At 51.9% G+C, this 20,437-nt stretch overlaps 7 protein-coding genes across 7 annotated transcripts; 4 read left to right on the forward strand and 3 right to left on the reverse strand.

Annotated features, from left to right (window-relative positions):
• Positions 1 to 1,033: 1,033 nt before the first annotated feature.
• On the forward strand, positions 1,034 to 1,828 carry MFIFM68171_02239 (uncharacterized protein; the record flags this gene model as incomplete). The annotated part of the gene is made up of 2 exons (XM_071057661.1): positions 1,034 to 1,062; positions 1,117 to 1,828. The coding sequence occupies 2 exons, from the start codon at positions 1,034 to 1,036 to the stop codon at positions 1,826 to 1,828; spliced, it is 741 nt and encodes a 246-aa protein (XP_070913762.1).
• A 672-nt stretch (positions 1,829 to 2,500) lies between these two features.
• On the forward strand, positions 2,501 to 6,615 carry MFIFM68171_02240 (uncharacterized protein; the record flags this gene model as incomplete). Its single annotated transcript, XM_071057662.1, has 2 exons — positions 2,501 to 3,994; positions 4,066 to 6,615. 2 exons carry the CDS (start codon positions 2,501 to 2,503, stop codon positions 6,613 to 6,615), a joined length of 4,044 nt encoding a protein of 1,347 aa, XP_070913763.1.
• An 898-nt stretch (positions 6,616 to 7,513) lies between these two features.
• On the forward strand, positions 7,514 to 8,185 carry MFIFM68171_02241 (uncharacterized protein; the record flags this gene model as incomplete). Its single annotated transcript, XM_071057663.1, has 1 exon — positions 7,514 to 8,185. The coding sequence occupies one exon, from the start codon at positions 7,514 to 7,516 to the stop codon at positions 8,183 to 8,185; it is 672 nt and encodes a 223-aa protein (XP_070913764.1).
• A 478-nt stretch (positions 8,186 to 8,663) lies between these two features.
• MFIFM68171_02242 (uncharacterized protein) lies at positions 8,664 to 9,524 on the forward strand (the record flags this gene model as incomplete). The annotated part of the gene is made up of 1 exon (XM_071057664.1): positions 8,664 to 9,524. The coding sequence occupies one exon, from the start codon at positions 8,664 to 8,666 to the stop codon at positions 9,522 to 9,524; it is 861 nt and encodes a 286-aa protein (XP_070913765.1).
• A 204-nt stretch (positions 9,525 to 9,728) lies between these two features.
• MFIFM68171_02243 (uncharacterized protein) lies at positions 9,729 to 10,487 on the reverse strand (the record flags this gene model as incomplete). Its single annotated transcript, XM_071057665.1, has 1 exon — positions 9,729 to 10,487. The coding sequence occupies one exon, from the start codon at positions 10,485 to 10,487 to the stop codon at positions 9,729 to 9,731; it is 759 nt and encodes a 252-aa protein (XP_070913766.1).
• A 305-nt stretch (positions 10,488 to 10,792) lies between these two features.
• MFIFM68171_02244 (uncharacterized protein) lies at positions 10,793 to 12,962 on the reverse strand (the record flags this gene model as incomplete). Its single annotated transcript, XM_071057666.1, has 6 exons — positions 10,793 to 11,037; positions 11,096 to 11,778; positions 11,857 to 12,194; positions 12,244 to 12,299; positions 12,647 to 12,769; positions 12,839 to 12,962. 6 exons carry the CDS (start codon positions 12,960 to 12,962, stop codon positions 10,793 to 10,795), a joined length of 1,569 nt encoding a protein of 522 aa, XP_070913767.1.
• Positions 12,963 to 18,961: 5,999 nt separating this feature from the next.
• On the reverse strand, positions 18,962 to 20,314 carry MFIFM68171_02245 (uncharacterized protein; the record flags this gene model as incomplete). The annotated part of the gene is made up of 4 exons (XM_071057667.1): positions 18,962 to 19,490; positions 19,536 to 19,967; positions 20,025 to 20,171; positions 20,226 to 20,314. 4 exons carry the CDS (start codon positions 20,312 to 20,314, stop codon positions 18,962 to 18,964), a joined length of 1,197 nt encoding a protein of 398 aa, XP_070913768.1.
• Between the last annotated feature and the right edge of the window lie 123 nt (positions 20,315 to 20,437).

A 20,437-nucleotide genomic window follows, 5' to 3' on the forward strand; every position in this document is an offset into this window, starting at 1 on the left:
CTTGCTGACCCAGCGCTGCCTAATGCATCACGTCTTCGAGGATAAACGGAATACGTGGGGGCCGAGAGTGGCAACGCATCGTTGCAAAGAAAAGTTCCTTCTTAGGGGAATTGAGCCACTTTTTGCGCGGTCCTGTTGCCCGGTTGACAGGGTGTGGATCTCCCATCGCATTGCTGTGCCCCTCCACGCAGGCCCTCAAAATCCGCAGATGGCAGGCAAGACGGGGAAGGCAAGAGTGGCCGGCCTGGGTGACTCCACACGGAGTCAAGGGAAACGGGCGGGTAGAGGGTTGGGTCCGAATTGGTCCTGTGAATTGTGGGAGTCGGCGCGCGGATTTTCACCGATCTAGAAGCCCGGTGTTCCTCAAGGAGGACCCCCAGCATTGTCCTCAGTGTCTGCGCCAGGATCCTCTGTTAGGCTCTGCCCGCTGACATAGGCCTGTTGCGACAGAACGGGCACCGCAGTTTCAGTCTCTACGTGGCCGAGCAGCCACGTAGCGGAGTTTGACGCAGAACGATTTCTTTGGAAAGCTTTGCTCGGCGTGGGTGAGACATGCAGGCCGGTCGATGGTGCTCATGCATCTGCTTGGATGCCAAGGCAGTGGTGGTCCCAATGCCCGCCAACCAAATTCTCATAGGGCGAGATTCGCTGGCTACTTCCTTCTCGAGCCCTAAATTTTGAAGCCCGATTGTAGGCACAGCCACCCAGGCATTCAGGCAGGCGGGGCTCTTGACAGCTGATGCGCGCTTGCTCTGTTCCCAATGGTGGAGCGTGACTTCCACCAGCATAGGGCACCAAGTGGCGGGATCCAATTGCCCAATGCCCCCGCCCGCAGGTCGTTGCCCCGAGACTCCAAGCCCAAGGCGCAAAGACTTCCGGGTTGTACACAACTGTGCACAGGACTAGATCCTTGTTCTTATAAACTTTTCCCTATTTCCAAGTCATGTTTGCAGCGTCTAACTGAACAGACATCCCACAAGACTCAACTGTATCCATATTCTAGTTTCTTTCCGACTATTAGGTCCGGTCGAAAATGGCACTCGCCCCCGCCAAAACGAACAAGTGAGTTTTCCTTTGAGAAAGGCTTCATGCGCGCAACGGCTAACCAGCAAACAGTGTGGAAGTGACTGTCAGACAGCAGGAAGTGACAGTCAAACCGAAGGAGGTGACGGTCAAACAGCAGGTTACTGTTGTCGAGGCTGCGCCCCAAACCAACACCAACTTTATGGACCTAATACTCACGACCGATGTGGCCTTCGCCTTCCACTATGTTTTGGACGACTTGAGCCATCGCCAGTGGTATTGGAGGTGGCCTGAGTTCAGCGCATGGCTCCCTAGCAGCTACACCTTGCTATTCTATGTGGGGGTGTTTCTGGTATGCCGTTACCAACTGGGAGACTTTTCGAAGGCATTCATTGGTGTCCTGGTCGCCATGGGCTTGGTTACGTGGACGTGGAACGTGCTCTTGTCAGCGTGGTTCTACGTTAGCCAGCCCTTCTTCATCGCCCTCGGCATGACCAACCAGCCGAGCCTCAAAGGAGATCCTGTGCGGAGAAGGATGCGCATGCAGTTTGAGGTTTTTCGCCTTCTCTCTGTCTTTTGCTGGCATAAAGGATGGAAGGACCATGCTTGGATTATCATTGTCGGAATGCTTCTCTTCTTGTGGACGGCACGTGCCACGGCACTCGTCTTCAGAACGGTTATGTGGGCGTATGATTCCATCCTGCAATTTTTTAACCGTATGGCGCAGGCCGAAAGTGTCAAAGATGGCAGCCAGGCCACCACGTCTCGCCCGCAAGTGAGAGCGGTGGAGGAAGTAATGGAGTGAAAGAAGACCTGTAGTTAGCATTTGGATAGACACAATGAGCTTCCTTTGAAGCATCCCCAATTTCTCGAGTGCGTGAGCCCGTCGGTAAGCCAAACTTGAGACTCAAACCGGCAGAAGATCTACGGTCAATGTGGTATGCTAGCATCGGGCACATCAGTTTGTAATTGGCCCATCGATGCCCATGGATGCAGTCAGTGGCTGGCTTGCTCGGGAACGGTGCCCAACGGCGACTGTGCCCAAGGGCCAAGACATCGCTTAGCTTCATCCCTAGACTCGGAACTTCCAGTCAGCCATCATCAGCGTTTCCGAATCAAATTGCAGTCTGTCGGATTCACCACCCAGACTCGTCGTATCGCCGCGTTCCTTGTCTCGGGCAACTGAAATCAGTCTAGCTACGATGCAAAGACTGGAGACACCATCGGATCAAACGACCGGGTATGCCGATATCAACCCTGCCTCTGCCTACGCTTCGATCTATCTTGCTGACGAAAAAAACAATCCAGAAGTGCACCGCGTTGGGCCGAGGTGAAGACGATAGGAAATGTAGCGACGGGCGGCTCATTCCAGGTCAACGCACCAGTTGACGCCTTTCACTACCACAGCGAAGGCATGTCTCCCTTTCTTTCCTTGGTGAAGCACCCAAATCTTGACGAATAACTCTACTGACGCGCCATGAAATGGAAAGGCTGGGAAAAGGCAGACGACCGTTGTCTTGTGGCTCTGCACGGGCCTGCAGACGCGGACCCCCGAAGCGCCAAGATATCGATCGAGAAGACGGAGGGCGTCTCGATGGAGTCAGTGTACCGCTGGGTCCTGGACACGGCGACTTTCCAAGAGTGGTATCGTGGCGACGCAGGGGGCATCCTGTGGCTTCGGGGCGATGCCGGCAAGGGCAAGACGATGCTCCTCTGCGGCATCATCGACTTTATGGCCTCTCAGACGAAACTTGAGACTGCTGACGCCGCAGCGCTTCTCGCCTATTATTTCTGTCGGGTGCCGTCGGGCGGGGTCAGCGCCACAAGCGTCTTGCGTGGCCTGATCTACCAGCTCGTTCGCCAGGAGCCGCGCCTCATCTCGTATGCGCGCAGAGAGTGGGATTCGAAGCGCGACGCAGCCTTCCAGAACTGGACCGCGTTGTCAGCCATGTTCGAGGACATGATGAAGGATGCAAAGTTGCCCACCACGTACTTGGTTGTTGATGCGCTCGACTTGCTCGATTCAGGCGGCGAGTGCGTGGGCGACTTGCGAGACTTCTTGAGGCTGATTATCCGAGTATCTTCTGCCTGCCGCCGTACCAAATGGCTAGTATCAAGCCGCAACTCGTACGGTATCGTTGAGCTTCTGGAAAGAGAGCGCGAAAGGGTGGTAGAGTTGAGTCTCGAGAGGCACGCGAGCCATGTGTCAGCAGCCGTCGACGTATACATTCAGCACCGGGCACGGGAGCTCGCTGCACATCACGGCTCCGACGAAGGAGACGCGCTCCGGCGCCGTCTTGCTTCCAAGGCAGGCGAAACATTTCTGTGGGTGTCTTTTATCTGCCGCGCGCTGAGCATGGATGCCGCGGCAGACCTGAAAACGAACCCACCGGCTCTCGATTCGCTGTACGAGTCCATGGCTCAGGCCATACGCGGCTCCAACATGGCGGATATGTGCGAACTCGTGCTTGTTATAGTCGCTGCCGCCTACCGGCCGCTCAACCTGCGGGAGCTGGAACCCTTGGTCAGGCAGGCCGGAGGTGCTGGCGCCGCAGGGCTTACTTCAAGATCCTGGAATGAGCTCATTAGGCGCTGCGGGTCCATTCTCACCGTACGAGACGGCTTCATCTTCTTCATCCACCCGTCCGCCAAAACCTTTTGGCTGCGGGCAAAACAATCCGGGGGCGCTCGAGGCGCACATCGCAAGAGTTGGACAGCGTCGATGCAGCTCCTGTCCGACAAGCTGCACCGTGGCATGTCCAAGGCTGAACTGGACACCCTGTGGTATCCTTGCGTCCACTGGGTCGATCATTTGTGCGATGGAGAGGACGGGAAGGCAGCCCTTGGAGAAGGCGGGTCAGTCGACAAATTCTTGCGCAAGGCCTTTTTATTTTGGGTTGAGGCCCTCAGTCTTCTGGAGGAGATCCCGGCAGGGATCCGTGCTCTGGAGAGGCTTGCTGGCCTGTTCCAGGTGGGTCCAGTCTCTGCAACGCCTCGCTCCTTTCCTCTCGTTGCCTCCATTACCTAACCGGCGGTTTGTAGCCGCAGACGAGCAAGCTGTTCATCCTAGTCCGAGATGCCCACCGGTTCCTGGCTCACCACAGAGAGACGATAGAGCACCACGGCGACCAAGTTTACAGGTCGGCGCTCCTCTTTAGCCCGCCTCGTAGCGCCATCAAGACCCAGTTCGCCACAGATGTACCCGACTGGGTTACGCTCAGGCCGGCCATGCAGGGAGGCTGGGATGCGGAATCGCTCACGCTCCGGGGCCACAAGAGTCGTGTCAACTCGGTAGCCTTCTCCCACGACGGCAGCTTGATCGCATCGGCATCGGATGACAAGACAGTCCAGATCTGGGATGCTACTACAGGCGCACACCAACGGACACTTACGGGACACGGCGGCAAGGTCGGCTCGGTGGCATTTTCTCACCACGACAAGACAGTCTTTGTTACATCAAGCGACGGCTCCGCCAGGATCTGGGACGCTTCCTCTGGCTCATGCTTGCGTACGCTGGAAGGCTCCAACAATGGCACGACTATCCGTTCCGGCACGTTTTCACATGACGCACGCTCGGCCGCCTTTGTGTCGGGTGGCAAGACCATCCTGCTCTGGGATCTCAACGTGCGTATGCTGCAGGGCCACAGCGGACAAGTCTCGGCGGTGGCCTGCTCGCACCAAGGCCATCTGATCGCGTCGGCATCGGGCAATGGATCGTGTCTTCTCATCCACGATGCCGTTACGGGCAAGCAACTGCAGCAGCTAAAAGGCCACACAGACAGAGTCAACTCGATCGCGTTCTCACACGACGACAGGCTGGCCGTGACAGCATCGTTCGACAACACCGTCGGGATCTGGGATGTGGAGACGGGCGAGTGTCGGCAGACGCTTCAAGGCCACGATGGAACCGCATACGCTGCAGTCTTCTCCCCGGACGGTCGTTGGGTTGCTTCCGCGTCCAACGACAAGATGACAAAGACGCTGGTCTCTGCTTTCCGTTGGATGTACCTGCTGACGTCAGCGCCGAGCAAATACAGTGTCAAGATCTGGGACGTTGCGACGGGCACATGTCAACATACGTGCGTGGGCCACCACGAGAGCGGTATCAACTCGGTGGCTTTTTCGTGCGACAGCCGTCAAGTCGCCTCCGCATCGGACGACGGCACCATCAAGATTTGCAATGTTTCTGCTGGGGCATGCGCACCAAGAACGCTCAACGGCCATGGCAGCAAGGTCAACACTGTCGTCTTCTCACCAGATGGCCGCTATCTCGTATCTGCTTCCGATGACCGCACCGTCAAGATCTGGGATGCTACGACATATGCGTGTCTGCGGACCTTCAAGGGACATGGTGCTGCGGTTCGCACTGCGGCGGTCTCACATGACGGGCGCTCAGTTGTATCAACGTCTAGCGGCATGATAAAGATCTGGGACGCAGACACAGGGGCCACCCGGCAGACCATCATCCACGGAAGCAGCAGCACAGATGCGTGTCCCGTCATCTTTGGCCACGATGGCCACTCCATCGTGTCCGCATCCGATAACAACGCTGTCAAGATATGGAGCATCAATACCCGCACCCTCGGGAGCCACGACGGCGAGATCAACGGAATTGCCTTCTCACCCGACAACCGGTCCGTGCTCTCAGCATCTGAGGACAACACGATCAAAATCTGGGACGTGGCGACGGGCACGTCCTGGCACACACTGCAGGGGCACAGCGGCGGCGTCATCGCGGCTCGGTACCTGCGCGGCGGCCGCCTGATCATGTCAGCATCACAAGACAAGACGGTCAAGACGTGGGATGCGGCCACGGGGGCGTGCCTGCAGACGCAGCCTGTCTTCTCCGCCAAGGTCTCGTCAATTGCCATTTCGCCCACCGGGTCTCTCATTGCATCGGCATCCAGCGACGGCATCGCTCGCTTCCTCAACACGGCATGGGAATGGGTCTCGTCGGTTTTGCCCCTCTCGGGCGATCCTATGGCGTCGGCCACAGAGGACTGTACCGTGAGAACTTGGGATGCGGTCACGGGGACGTGCCGGCTGGCGCTCGAAGGCCACGAGAGTGGTGTCAACGCCGTGGCGCTCTCGTATGACGGCCGCCGGGTGGTATCGGCGTCGGACGACCGCACCGTCCGCATCTGGGATAGTGGATTGCTGGCGCTCGAGGCTCATTCGGCAGCAGTTGACTCGCTGGCCTTCTCGTATGATGGCCGCTGGGTCATCTCGTCTGCGACTGACAAGACGGTCAAGATCTGGGATGTCGTCACGGGCTCGTGCCATCAGACGGTCGGAGCGGGTGAACCCCTAAATAGCGCTCTTGAGGGTCTTGGCAACCGTTATCTCGAAGAGAAGGGAACGAAGAGAGTTGACTTTCCGGGCGCTCGAAACCCTCCTCCAAGTTCGTTGTCTATGAGCGCGGACGGAGAATGGGTTATGTACGGTCCGGATAAGAAAAGGTTGCTGCGGCTACCGGCAGAGTACAGGTCGGAGTGCTCGGCCGCGACAGCATCGAACGTGGCAATTGGCTGCGCGTCGGGGCGCGTCTTTATCCTTTCTTTTGTAATGGAGAAGATTCCTGGAGGAGGTTAATGTTTGCACGAAGGATGAAGAATTTATTCACAAATGTCATTTCGTTCATATCGGTATTCTACACGATTTCGAGCTCGTCAACAATATGCTTATCCGCTAAAGCAACTGCAAAGAGGTGCTACACTGAGATCTCCGCCCAGGGCCAAGACAGACGGCAAGGAGATGCCTCTACCTGAGCGCGCACTTATTCGGAGGGGGCACTGCGTTGGCCACGCTCTTGTCGACGCCAAGGCCCTGTTGGGAGAGGACCTGAGGAACGCAGATCAGGAACGGCATGTTTTGGTGTCCTGCAATCGTGGTAGGCTGGAAGCTACCTTCTATGGGCTGGGTCGCCCGAGCCGGAAAAGGGGCAATGACCGGTCACAGCGGTAGCCCCACTCATGTCCACGTATTGACTCAGAATTGCAGCCCAACCCACCTCAGCGTCGTCCAACATCAGGAAATCTATCCTGATGCCGCCCCAGTGCTCGCCATCCAGAGAGTTTGTGCCGACCTGTTGGGCCACGAGACAGCGAAGTCATGTTGCAGTTTGCTTGAGCTGGTTGCATTCCCGTGGCTCGGCTCCGGCAATTCGCCTTCAAAATAGCTATGTCCTCTATCTCAATCAACAATGAAGAAGCGGGACTTCCCGTTGGGCTGGGTTGGGTAAGGCAGGCAGGGCAACCCAATGCAAATCTCGAACACCCATTTCCGCGGATTTGAACCTCCGAGAGATTGTTGTGTCTGGATGGTACCTTATATCAACAGCATCCATTTCCCCAGCCCCCTGAACAGCACGACACCGAAGATCGGGACTTACACGCCGCTGATCATCTTTGCCAGCCCGAAGACCTTGGTAACTACCAGTGTTAACCTTCCACCTTTCGACAACTCTTTCTTCTCCCTCCAGCAAAAAAAGATGTGGGGATACTTCACTCGCCGGTCTGGGGGTACCAGCTCCTCAGCAACCACCGTCTCCACTACCAAGCGTTCCACCCCCCATACGCTGAGCGAAAAATCCAACGATGTCGCAATCATTGCCCCCGCTCCCGCTCCCGTTTCCGATGCCACCATCGCCGCTATCCCCAACGTGGCCGCCCACGCAACAGAGCTCCTCGACGACGCCGATAGCGACATCCGGAAGAAGCACAACAACATGCAATCCTACCAAACCGAAATCACATCGACACGCGAGCTCCTAACAAAGGTGCGGTACCAGCGCGGTTTCCACACAGCCGAGGTAGCCACCGCGCTGGCAACCTTGCACACCATCATCGAGGCATTGAGCCGAGTGGTAGTGGTGACGGCTAGCTCCGACCGGGTTGCCCTCGACGGGGTAATGGACGAGCTCAGCTCGGCCCGCAAGAACTTGCTGTCGAGCCTTCCGGCCAATGTGTACGAGGCGGCGGACAACAAGCTTCGGGATGGCGTCCAGGTGAATGCCGAGGTGGGAGGCGCCGCGGTCGAGGGCCGGAGTATGTCAGCTGTGTACCGGAACGAGGCCGTCAATGGGTTTCAGGTGAATGCGCCGGTGCGCGGGGACATGAGCGCTATGATGCAGATCGCGGCGATGTATGCTAAGAAGCAGTAGATGGAGGAGCTCGGCTCTGGAAAACTTGTTTTTGGGGAAAAGGAATGGACATGTGTCAGACTGTGCATGTGATTACGCGGTTGCCACTAGCTGGACGCGGTGACTTTGCAACGCAGTCGTTCTCGAATAGATTACACAAAACTCGTCTGGCTGCCTCCATTCCTTCGTACACCGGTTCGTTTGTAGGTGTGAACTCGCACAGTCGGATCAGCCGGAGATAAGGACTATCACCGATTTGTCATTCAGCACGACGTCTTCCCCGAGCGTACAGTTTCTCGGCGTGAGTCACCGGCGACAGACTGGTAGAGCTCTTTGCCAGGATGATGACGTCCAATACTCGGGCGCTACGCGAGGAGATAGAGTCTGAGGCTAGCCCTCCATGGCAAGTACAAGTCGAATCGATCCCTGTGCCTGTACACCTCGGTCTTCAGAACAATCCCCACGCCACATTCACTGCCACTCAGTACTCCAAGCCAACATGCCTCAACTAGTCTGGCTCATCACTGGCTGCTCATCCGGCTTCGGCGAGGCCTTCGTGTCCGAGATCCTCAGCCGCGGTGATCTCGTCATCGCAACCAGCCGCAACACGGCCAAAATAGCCCACCCCGCCCAACCCGGCGTCAGCTTAGCACAACTCGACGTCACAGACACACAGGCATCGCTCGACAAGATCATCTCAGCCGCCATCGATATCCACGGAAGAATCGACGTGCTCGTCAACAACGCCGGATACATCGCCGTGGGATCCTGGGAGGACCTTTCAGTCAAAGACCTCCAATCGCAGTTCGACACGAATGTTTTCGGCCCTTTCAAGCTAACGCGCGCCGTACTGCCGCATTTTCGGGCTCGGGGAAGCGGTACCCTCGTGTTTCTAGGATCCCGGTCGGGCTGGTACGGCGATCCGTTCTGCGGCGCTTATGCCGGGTCTAAGTTTGCGCTCGAGGGCATGGTCGAGAGTCTGAGATGGGAGACTGAGCCGCTTGGTATCAGGACAATGCTTATTGATCCGGGGAGGTTTCGCACGGAGTTTCTTTGTTCGGCGGGGAATCTGGCTGTTGCGGAGTCGAGGGTGCCGGATTACACGGAGGACTATGAGAGCTTTCTGGCGCAGATAGCGGCGGAGGATGGCCGGCAGCCGGGTGATGTGGCGAAAGGTGTTGGGGTCATTGTGGATTTGGTGCGTGGGGAGGGCGTGGCTGAGGGAAGAGACCGAGGTGCGCTGGTTAGGCTTCCTCTTGGGTCAGATTGTTTGGAGACGATCAAGGAAAAGTGCGAGAACACATTGAGGATGCTTGAAAAGTGGGAGACTGTAACCAGGAGTACAGACTGCGAGGAGTAGGCCTGATGATGGTCGATCACCGGGGAACAGTCAACCTGATGAGACTTCAACGATATATCGAAACCGAAGAAGCACGTGCAATATTGATGCGTCGAACTGGACGGTGGACCGGTGTCTGTTGTATTCGCAGTGTAGATGACCTTAGGCTTGCTATAATGATCGGCCATGAGGTGCGAAGTCTCGCTGATGATGTCCGATTCGGTCCTATTCCGGATCGATCACCACATCCTCACCCGACGCAGCATCCGCGTCACCAACCACAATTCTCCTTAAAAACCCCAGCGCGTCGTCCATGCCATCCGGCGAGTTAAACCAGTGCCCTCCATTCGGATACTCCCTCCACTCAACCTGCGTACAATATCCCCTCAAAGTCTCCCGTAGCCGACGACCCTGCTCGACCAAAACCAACGGATCGTCCACGCAGTGTTCCAATAAGACCGGCGTACTGCGAAGAACGCGTTCATCACCCGATGCATCCGCAAGACCCAAAGCGCTCCTCATCCCGGCAAGATCTCTGCCCGCAAAAGGACACCGGCACGAAAACCCCAAGAAAGCAGCAAGCCTGCCCCCTCCTTCCGGCGGTACTTCCAGGTTGAACAAAATGTGCACCCCAGTCGCTGCACCCATGCTAATCCCCGCCAGGACGATCCGATCCCAACGTCCACCCAGCTGAGCAGCTTCATCCGCGAGGAGTTTCTTGAGCGCAGGCACGACCTCGCAGAGTCCGACAGCCTGCAACTCCTCGCGTTCGGCGAAATCGCGAACGTTCCAAACGTCAAACCATTGTGACCAGATTGTTCCCGGGTCGCTAGCGATCTCGCGATTGGGGGCTTGGGGGAAGACCCAGCGGAAGGAGGGAAAGGCGTTGGCGAGAGTCTGTCCGCGCGAGTCGGTTGACCACGTTAGAGATGTGGAAAAGTTGCGCGCGTTGTCTCTGGAGAAGTAGTCTAACAACTGCCTCATGGGCCGTTCTCTGCTGCCAGACGTAGTGCAGTGCGACCATCCGGATTCTCAGCTTTTGCATCGACCTTGCCACTCTCGAGGAGTAGCGCGACAACTGCTTCATGTCCTTTGTCCGCTGCCAGTCGTAGCGCGGTCCACCCGTCTCCATTGACGGCATCCGCGTCGACCTGACCACTGCAGAGTAGTAGCTTAATAACTGCCTCATGTCCGTTCAATGTCGCCCAATGCACCGCCGTCCGCCTCTGCCGATCTTCAACACTGGTAAAGGGTGATATTGATAATCATTCTGCAAGCCCCTATTAGTGCTACTCTGGAAGGGATGGATCTACCTCAATCTGTGTCTGTGTTGGCGTTGTCTGTGATTCCACACCCTCGGCAGCATCCCAGGGCTCAGTTGGCCCTCCAATGTTCGTCGCTTGGACACCTGTCGCTGCTGAAGATATCTCTGCCGCAGCCTTTACGGTAGCATCGAAATATATACAATCCAATGCCTCGAGTGTCGGTGCAACAAACCAGGGGGGTGGCAGCAGCGGTTGCGGAGGAAGCTGCACTGCGGGCAATACCCGTTACCCCTGCCAACCCAGTTGATACGATGCTGCACGACAGACTCGCAGCAAGACAGGCAGCGTTATTGTTGATCTGGTTGATATTGCTGCTGATGTAGTTGGTGGTTCCGGCAATATGAATGGTCGTAAATGTCGTGATAGCCTCTACAGACTTTGCAGCATCGGTGCTGGCATTACTGGCGTAGTCGTTGGCGAGCGATGCGAGCGAGTTGCCGGTTCGGGCGTAGCCGTTTGCCTCGCTGGCAAGCAGTATTGCAATCAGCGCGGAAACGGCAGCCAAGATCAGGGCCACCAACGCGCAAAGGAAAGAGCAGATGGTTGCCCAGAGGCTGGCAACGTCGCGGCCCTTCCGCTTGTCGTACCACCAAGCTGAGACACTCCAGGGCGATGCGTTGTCAAAGTCTTCTTTCAGGGTGAGGAGCCGACTCTGGAAGATGCGGAACTCCCCGACGCGGCGGGTTTTCAGCCGTGCTGACTGGTCTTTGACTTTGAGGTCGATGTTGCATGGTGGCAAGAGTTCCTTTAGCTGTTGTGGCAGCCATGGTTGGGCCCAAAGGAGAGTGGCCACTACAAATTTTAGTAGCGGGCTGTCTGGCTGGTAGGCATTCTTTTGATTGTTTCGACAGCAGTAATCGAACCACTCGGGGTTGATCTCATCCCTTGGAACGGGAAGACCCATAGTCAATAGAGCTTCTTTAGCTGTTGGGCGGTACCAGTCAGGACCACTGCAGATTATCAGGTCGGTAAGCGACTGGAGCTCAAAAAGAGTTGGCCAACCAGGCGGCGGGGTAGCATGACCTTACTTTATCGCCAACTTTTCCAGAACTCTCGCTTGCTGGAACACGTGGAGGGTGGGCCGAAAATGGTCCGGAACTCTGTATCGGGAGACTCGGAGGTGGGAAAGGATGTTGTTTGTCCACCGGATGTGAAATCGCCCCATAAGGTTCAAGTCTCTCAGCGTGAAGTAGGTTGGAAAACTGCGATCGTAGTCAAAGTCCTTCACTCCTTGGGGACCTTGCCACAAAAGGATGGTGCGGATGAAATTTTGGATTGTCGGAAGTGACTCTGTGACGGTGCGGAGTTCGTCATTGATTACTTCGGGCTCTGGCGGGTGTCCCGGCTTTGCCTCGAGATCGGCCTCCTTTCCAGTTAGCAGATGTTTTTCATCCAAGCGATAAGGGGAGTCAAACATCGCCCTCCAATGGTTGGCGAAACCAGTCCGGGATCCATTGGTACAGCTCCTCTCCTGCAATGACTTGAGCAACGTCTGCACTTCGTTTGCGCCCAGTTCCAATGAAGAGCCAAAGTTCGAGCGCGAATTCAACTGAGTTCAACCGCGCCGCTCTCTTTTCTGGTCAGTCTCGGCTTTCGCCGGAACAAATTAGGAATTACCGCCGCCTGGGAAACTGCACCTACACGAGAAAAACCTCGCGCGAACGTATTATTGGGTCCCACTGGACCTAAAGGCGCATGCTGCCACCAATTTGCATTGAGGATGTGTCGTATAAGCCTTTCCGCCGCCTTTTTTTCGCACTGCTCCTCTATCTACTGCCTGCTCTGGATTCAGCTCCGCAACAATCTCTGTAAACCTACCGGCACTATATTCCTGTTTCAATTTTCCCACGAGGTCTGTAAGATTTCCAATGGTCGTAATGACATGGTGGTCTTGTTGAAAAATGATTTGAATGGTGTCGTGGATATGCAGGTAGACGGAATCTTTAATCGTTCGGCTGCTGTCAGACTTCTCCACGGCAAGCGAAATCGAGGCTTTACAGAGCTACGCACCGCCCACTTCGTGCGCATCCAAGTCCCAGAGTCTCCTGGCGATATAATGATATGTGTCGTCGTTTACCGGGAGGACGGGAACTTGCACTATGGGGGTGTTTCGGAGAACGTTCTGTTCGTTCATGATTGAGTCGAAAAACAAGGCACGTAGGGAATGTGGGCCGTTAAATCGAACTATGACCTTTTCCTTCATCAATGTTTCGAGCCAACTCTTCATTTATCCATCCAGTAATCCACTTGTTCGGGGACCTCCTTCGGTCCCCTCATGCCGCCTGCAGGCCACGCAATCTACTCGAACGTTACAGCTGGCCCGGCTAGCCAATCCAGGGATCCCATCCGATCGGTCATACAGTAAATCCAATCGATAGCTCCGAACCCCGCATCTCGAGGCCCCAACATGCTCGGGAATTGCTCTCAGTGGCTGGAATCCTCCGACGGACCGTAAGAACCCTGACGGGAGGGAACTGTTCTGATGTCAAAACTAGGCCCTCGGTCAGTGGAGTCAGATCCAACGTCCCTCGAAATGTCAGACGTCTACCCCATCTATAAAGCTGACAGCTTGCTCTTGCCTGAGCATGTTATTCCATTCTAGTGAAAAAGATCAAGAACTCACAGATTTGTAATAAGATATATAGATTAGATAGTCTCTTGAGGAAGGATCGCTCTACGATCTATATACTCTACCCATTTCACCGATTATAGGCAATTCCCAATAGGCACTTAAGTGCCTTTAGGCGAGCCATACTCTCTTCCTCAACAATAATTCTCATATCACCAACTTCTCTACTACTTGCCTTCCACGCGTATTAGCGTACCAGGAGCCCAGAGCAGTGAATATATTAAGCAAAGAGAGGAAGCCAAATCTAGGTTCAAGCGTGCATTTTAACGGCAAATGCATATACAAGTACAGGATAATCTCATCGTCTCGCTTATTCTATTATTGGAAGCGCAATACCAGTTCTCAAGATTAATATTTGAAACTGTGCAAAGCGGTACTGGAATCTATTTTAAAATACCATCTTTCAAATCCCAGCAACAATCATGTCCGACTATCCAAAACGTACTCATATTAGGAGGAAGATTTAGGAACGTCTTCGTGGTAAGAGCAGCGGGCAGCCTTTATTACGCTCTAGAGAGAAACTCTTAACTCAACTACGAAGAGTTAGACCTCCCTTTAACCCCGAGAAGTGGAACACTATGCAAGTTCAAGACGACAAAGATGGCTTGGAGATGGGGAAAATGAAGAAGAGGAGGATAAAACAAATGTCGCGCTAGAAATCGCACTTGTGGAGCTTGGCTCTCACTGCCGAGCTTAGCAGCTCATCACGTGAGCTCGCCTAGACCATTTCCTTGTGTATTTAAGCCAGTGCTTTAGTCTCCTACTGTAGTAAATAGATCTTTAGAGACTTCAACCTTTTTATATACTTCCTATGATCTCTGCTGAGCTCCTATACACGTGATAGTTATAAGCCCGATGCTCGAAGCCGCTTCGTACGTAGCTAGAAATCGCGTTATAGGATGCTTACGCAAGTCAGAGAATTCATTTCTTTCTACTTTGTCCTTTACAATACCAGTACTATATCTGCTAAGTTTGAGAGCTCAAGAAAGTACATTATAGATTCGAAGATTCTAATACTTATGGTGCTGGTGTACGTTAAACTACGTCTTGGAGGCGACTGGCTACTTTGGTGTATGCTTCTTAAACAAGCTATTTAGTGCTTTTGTATCTGGAAATTAGTCGACCCAGACTCTACTAACATTAAAGAGGATCCTGACGAACTTCCTAAGGCTCCTAACTTGTTATCGCCTAGGAAGTTCCTTTAGGAAATGCGAGTTCAGTGATATACTTCCTAGTTAGAGATGTGGGAGGTAATCCCTGAGGAGTATAGAGGTGTGAAGTCTAAACCTCCTGATATGCCTACGAACTAAGAGATTAAGAAGTTCTATATATAGGAGCTCGCCGACTATATTTAGAAGTTTATAAAGTTTATATAAACTCGTTCTATACTCGAAGATCTTATTAACTAGATTGTATGGACGGTAGATCCGTAGCTCTTTAATACAGTAAACTTTATCTTGAGTGCAGACGGCAACTCTAGTGCTTGTAAGCTTATTCGCGTACTTCGTAAGATTGTAGTACCAGCTACTATGAGTGTAAATGGCTTTGCGAACAGAGTACGATACTGTTTTCAAATAAGTTAAGAAGGGTGGTATAAAGCTAGAGGAGTAGATTGGTATTTGGATCAATGTATACCAACATACTATAGCTGAGAAGTTCGATGTTGTTAAGGGTACCTATACCGCTAAGAAGTTCCTAACAGCCGTTTTGCACTATATCGTACCTGATTAGTTATATTATAAGCTCGAAGAGATTATTGAGAACAATACTTTCGGATGCGACTCTCTTAATATAACTGCTCTCGGACTCGCTCTACAGATACTTATCTATAAAGGAGTAAACTAGTATAAGAGAAAGATATACCCAAACTTTATAACAATGCTGTTAAACGATATAGATAACTCTAAGAGCTCGAAGTAATTAGGAAATACTTCGGGAAACAGCTTAGAGAACGGTAGTAATAAGCTAAGGAGTTACCTATACCTAAAAGAGAAGTATCCCTAGAAAGCTAAAAATTATAATCTCCTATACCTTACTGTTATAGACTCTGCTAAGTATTTAGGAACGGCTTTTACCGAAGAGGAATACCAGAGAACCTATAAGAAGCTCGCTGATCCGAAGTGGAAGGGCCTCCGTAAGCACTTCGAAAAGGAGGTTAATAATTAGACTAGCGGTGAGTAAGCTCCTGGAAGGACGTTTTAAGTGCTTTATAGCGAGCCTATACTCCTAATGTTGATTAGTACTACCGTTATCGATCCCGAGCTCCTGAGGCAACTTGAAGAAGCTTCTAGAGTATTCTTAACCCTATATTGAGTTGGGGAAAACAGTCCCCAGAGGGCAGGGTCCCTCTGATCAGAGGGACACAGTTGCTAGGATGGTGCTCCGGGGACTAGAACTTGCCGTGGGCCCATTTTTCTTTCGCACCATAAGTAGGGCCGTCCTGGCCATTGCTCCTTAGACAGGACAATCAATTCAGTACTTTTCTTCACACTTGTTGCAAGCTCAATTGACGAGCTCTCCTTGCGTGCAAAGCGATCTCCCTCTGATCAGAGGGAGCTCTATCTGCACATGTTGTTTTGACCTTGTTTAGGCTGCAGGGACCCGATTTGTGGTGGTGTCGCCTGGCCTGTCTTGTCTATCTTGTCTGTCGGGCATTTGGCTATCTTTGCTCTCTCCCTTGTTTTTGGTGGGTATATAGGTGTAGATATGTGTTTCTGCACCATTTCAATATCTAAGGCGCTATCCCTTTTATAATAGTACTTTATACGACAACTATAGTACTATCTATCTAGTTAATAATATAGTATATCTCGAGCCAGGCTTCTTTGTTAAAGCTAAGCCTGGGGACTATATGTTTGTAGGCTCGTCGTAGTTCCCTATTTTTAGTAGGGGGTATAGGATTATACCTACGACGCTTAGGGACAAGAACGGATATACTATAGACCTTATCTTAGAGAACGTTACTGTTATTAAGGGCTTCTATACCAATATTATTACGGAGGCACTTCTCTAGAAGAAGGGAGTTTAGTACTATAGCTAGGACTATATACTATAGATAGGAGTACCTAAGAAGAGCTCTGTAATTAAGAAACTGAGGTATAAGATAAATCTCGTGTTCTTTGAATACAAGCTCCTCAACTACTCTCCTGCATTCGAGAATATCCTACTAAATGCTGTAAGTACTATAATATTTGCTATAAATATAGAACAAGGTTTGAGGTATATGTAGAGAAAGTCTTGTGATCCACTACCATTTAGGAAGACTCTAAGGAGCTCTAGCACAAGAGGGCTAGTCATCTTAGTCTAGAAGCGCTTAGAAAGTTCGTTCTTTATACTAGGAATATCAAGATCAAGAGCATCATGTAGGTGAAGTGTGAGAGCTATAATCAAGTATATGTAAAGGTAGATATATCTAGGAGGTTGTTAGAAAGGTACTCGGTAAAACCGTTCTAGAGAGTATAATAGGACCTCTTCTAGTTCGAAAAAGCGTATAACAGCTCTCAATAGCTACTTATAATTAAGGACGAATATAGTGAGAAGCCCTATTCATACCAACTACCTAATAAAATGTAACTCGAGGTTTTCAACGTTATTAGAAATTTCGAGAGATATATAAAATACTAGTTCAGACTCGCTATCTATATAATCAGATAGGATAACAATACTAGGACTATAGTTCTCCAAGGTTATATAGAGTATGAGCTTTAGATAAAAGTGGAGAGTATTGAGCTTGAGCTCACCTTAATGTATATATTAGAGCTGAACGGCAGTACCGAACCTATAGGGCACGAGATTATCGTTAGGTTCAACAAGATGCTTAATAACGCGAACCTTCTAAGGAACTTGTGGCTAGAGGCAGCTAACGCGGTAACTTGCCTCTATAGTATGAGCCTTAGTAAGTGCCTGAACTAGAGATCTCTAGATAAAGTCCTAGCTGCCTGGTTCTCGTAGTACTTTCACTAGTATCAACCGAGCTTGGTATATACTTTAATAGAGGACTTTAGACCTAACTAGAACAGTATATATATCTATGAGTATCGCATATATCTACTAGATAAGGATTGTGAGGTCGGTATGAAGAAGAAAGTGTAAGGAGTTGTTCACAGGTACGTTGAGGGAGTTGGGACACGATGTACCAGTACCGATAAGTTAATGATTATGGGTAGAAGTCTTCACGAACAGCCTCCTTCTATTGACAGAGACTGATCCTTACGGATCAGAAGTTCCCCCGCGTGTGCAGCTACCACGTAGAGTTCTTATCTACCAGGTAACGTGACATTATTGTGGGGCATTCGCCCGGTCGTCCTAATTCCGTCAAGAGGCTCTCGTTACACCGAACTAGTAGTAGTACCGTATACAAAATGTAAATACATATACAAAGTATAGCCCGAAGTGTCAAGAAAGAGCAGAAAGCTAGAACGAAGAAGCTAGAGCTTAGGACCTAACGTAGGGGGTGCCGTAAGTCTAAACATACTTATATACTTTGTAGTGCCTATGTACGGGAACAACGAAAGCAATGTACTACGTTCTAAGGTATAGGACGAATTTATTACTATGTTCTTTTGTAACGAGTAGATAGTACTGTATAAGGGTGATATAGGGCATAAGATCCTCTACGAAGTCGTAGCGGCTGTAGTTGAACAACGAGCCACTTATAGGCTAAGATAACGTTTGTACAGTGGCATAGTCAGTTGTTAGCCTGCCTTAGCTGACTAGAGTATATAGGTTTGACTCCTATACTAGATCCTGTGATCCTGATCCTTTAGACTAGCACCTAATCCTTTTGACAGCTACTAGCCTCTACTACTCAACAAGTTTCCGTTGCATTTGCAGTGCTACTGCAAGATTGCTCTAGACGTTGTACTACAGGCCTATGGAGCACTGAGAGCACTGTATTACAGGCCCACTTCCACCTCAAGCTTCAATAATCTAATATAACGTATTAAGAACTAATGTAGTATACGAGATGTAATGGGTAAGGCAGTTTATTTAACTAACTAGACCTATTTTAAAAGTATATAGAATATAAGGATAAGAAACGGGTTGTGAGAGGGCGCTTGCTATATATACACAACTGCATTGCTCTGTTCAGAGGAAGCTAGAAAATTTAAGAGCTGTTATAGACCCTATTATAGGTTAGTATTGTAGTCCGTAGGTATATGCTTACTTTTTTTTGGAAATAGCTTCATTTAGAGATGTAATGCATAAACTATATAGGCTCAATTAGCAGCGATTACTAGGTGCTTGCATTAACGGATCTTTTAAATTATTAGCGCAATGGTTCCTGTCCTAGTTGTAGTACAACTTGTAACGCAGGGCTGTGGATATTCGAGGGGGTGGTGGAGGCGGAGGAGGCGAGGTGGGATGGGAAGGCGGTTACGGTTTCTTATTAATCAGGAGTGAGATTTTCTGTATTTGGAGCATATTGCTTTGGAGGTTGAAGCTGGTTTGGTACATTGATGAAAGATAGAAAACTAGTGATAAGCGAATGGCTGTTCCCAGACTCAGACATAGACATGGCAGAAGACGCCTCCGAATCCACCCAGGTTGTCGTGGGCTTCCAGGACGGGGACGGGGCCCAGGTCTGTAAGCCATTTGAGGTCGACTTTCCTGCTTGCGCCGTTCCCGCCGAGGCTCACCTGGGCGTTCACACGCGTGTCGGGGTCCTGCATCTGCCAGATCCACCAGAGACGATCCAGCGCGGCGTGATGGAAGTAGAAGATGGGATCGCCAGGAGAGACCATGGGGTCGCCGCCGGGGTCGCCGCCAGAGATGTAGTGGCCCGCGTTGTGGATGCCCCAGTTGTAGGGATCGCTCGCATTCCGGGGCGGGGTCAACAGGGTGTTGTAGAAGCTGTTGATGTCCTTGGACTTGGTGATGAGGTCGTACATTTTTTGTGCCGTCGCGCCGAGGGCTATCGTCGGGTTGACATCGCGGCGCATGCAGCGCGGGTTGTAGCCGCCGCCGCTCGGCAGAGGGTTCCTCGGTACGTTGTTCATCATCGGGGCGCCGGGGCCGATGTTGGCTCGGTAGCTGTTGATACGTTAGACAAAGATAAGAACACACCCTAAAACTCACTCTTTGAAAGGACCCTTGGTGACGCATCCACCTCCGCCGGCAGACTTGACCATGCCGCCAACGCCCATGCGGACACCGAGGTAACCGGGATCAGGATCGCCGTTGCCGCCCATGCTGGTGGCATTGCCATTGAACAGAGCTGAATTTTGAGGGTCCTTGGTGTAACGGTCGTAGTTCATGTACGGGTGGTATCCTTTGTAGCCACACTCATTACGAAGAGCATTCTCGAGCGCAAGGATGAAGAACTTGTGGGCGGGAAAGAGGCCGATTGTATCGTGCAGAGAACCGGCATTGGTGAGATGATATGCCATGAAATCGTCGTACCGGGTCCGGGCTCCCGGGAACTGGTCCTTGGGTGCCTTGGACGGTGCGTTCATGAGACAGAGCGTGGCGTTAATGAAGTCGAGTCTCTGCTCGTTGGTCATGTCGCCCCTGTCGAATCGAAAATTAGAGCAATGGGAGAGAGAAGCTGACTTTAGGCCACCATACCACTCTCTCCGGACACCGGCCGTCTCCAGCGTGCAGCCGTTGTTCTTGCCTGCAGCAATCTTCTCAGTCATGTATTCATCAACCTTGGTCATAGTCGCCTCCTCCAGCTTGTCGACAATATCCAGTGGATAGAAACCGTTGCGTTGCCTGGTGTGAGCCCATTAGTTCCCGTCACTCAAATGCTGAGTCTGACCCACTTACACGGCGACCTTAGTTCTCCAGTCTCTCTTCTGCACGGTCGCCGCTAGGACCGCGGGTAACAGGACGGAAATACACCAGATGGACCGCATGGTGGGCAGTTACTCTGTGACAGTGACACACTGCTGTCCTTGCCTCGCAGAACTGAGAAACCTCACCAACATCTCGGACCCAAGGGCTTTTGTAAGACAAACACTCGCCTCCCCGGATCAACC

This window comes from Madurella fahalii, assembly GCF_045866475.1.
Source record: "Madurella fahalii IFM 68171 DNA, scaffold_1, whole genome shotgun sequence".
NCBI classification, from domain to species: Eukaryota; Fungi; Ascomycota; class Sordariomycetes; order Sordariales; genus Madurella; species Madurella fahalii.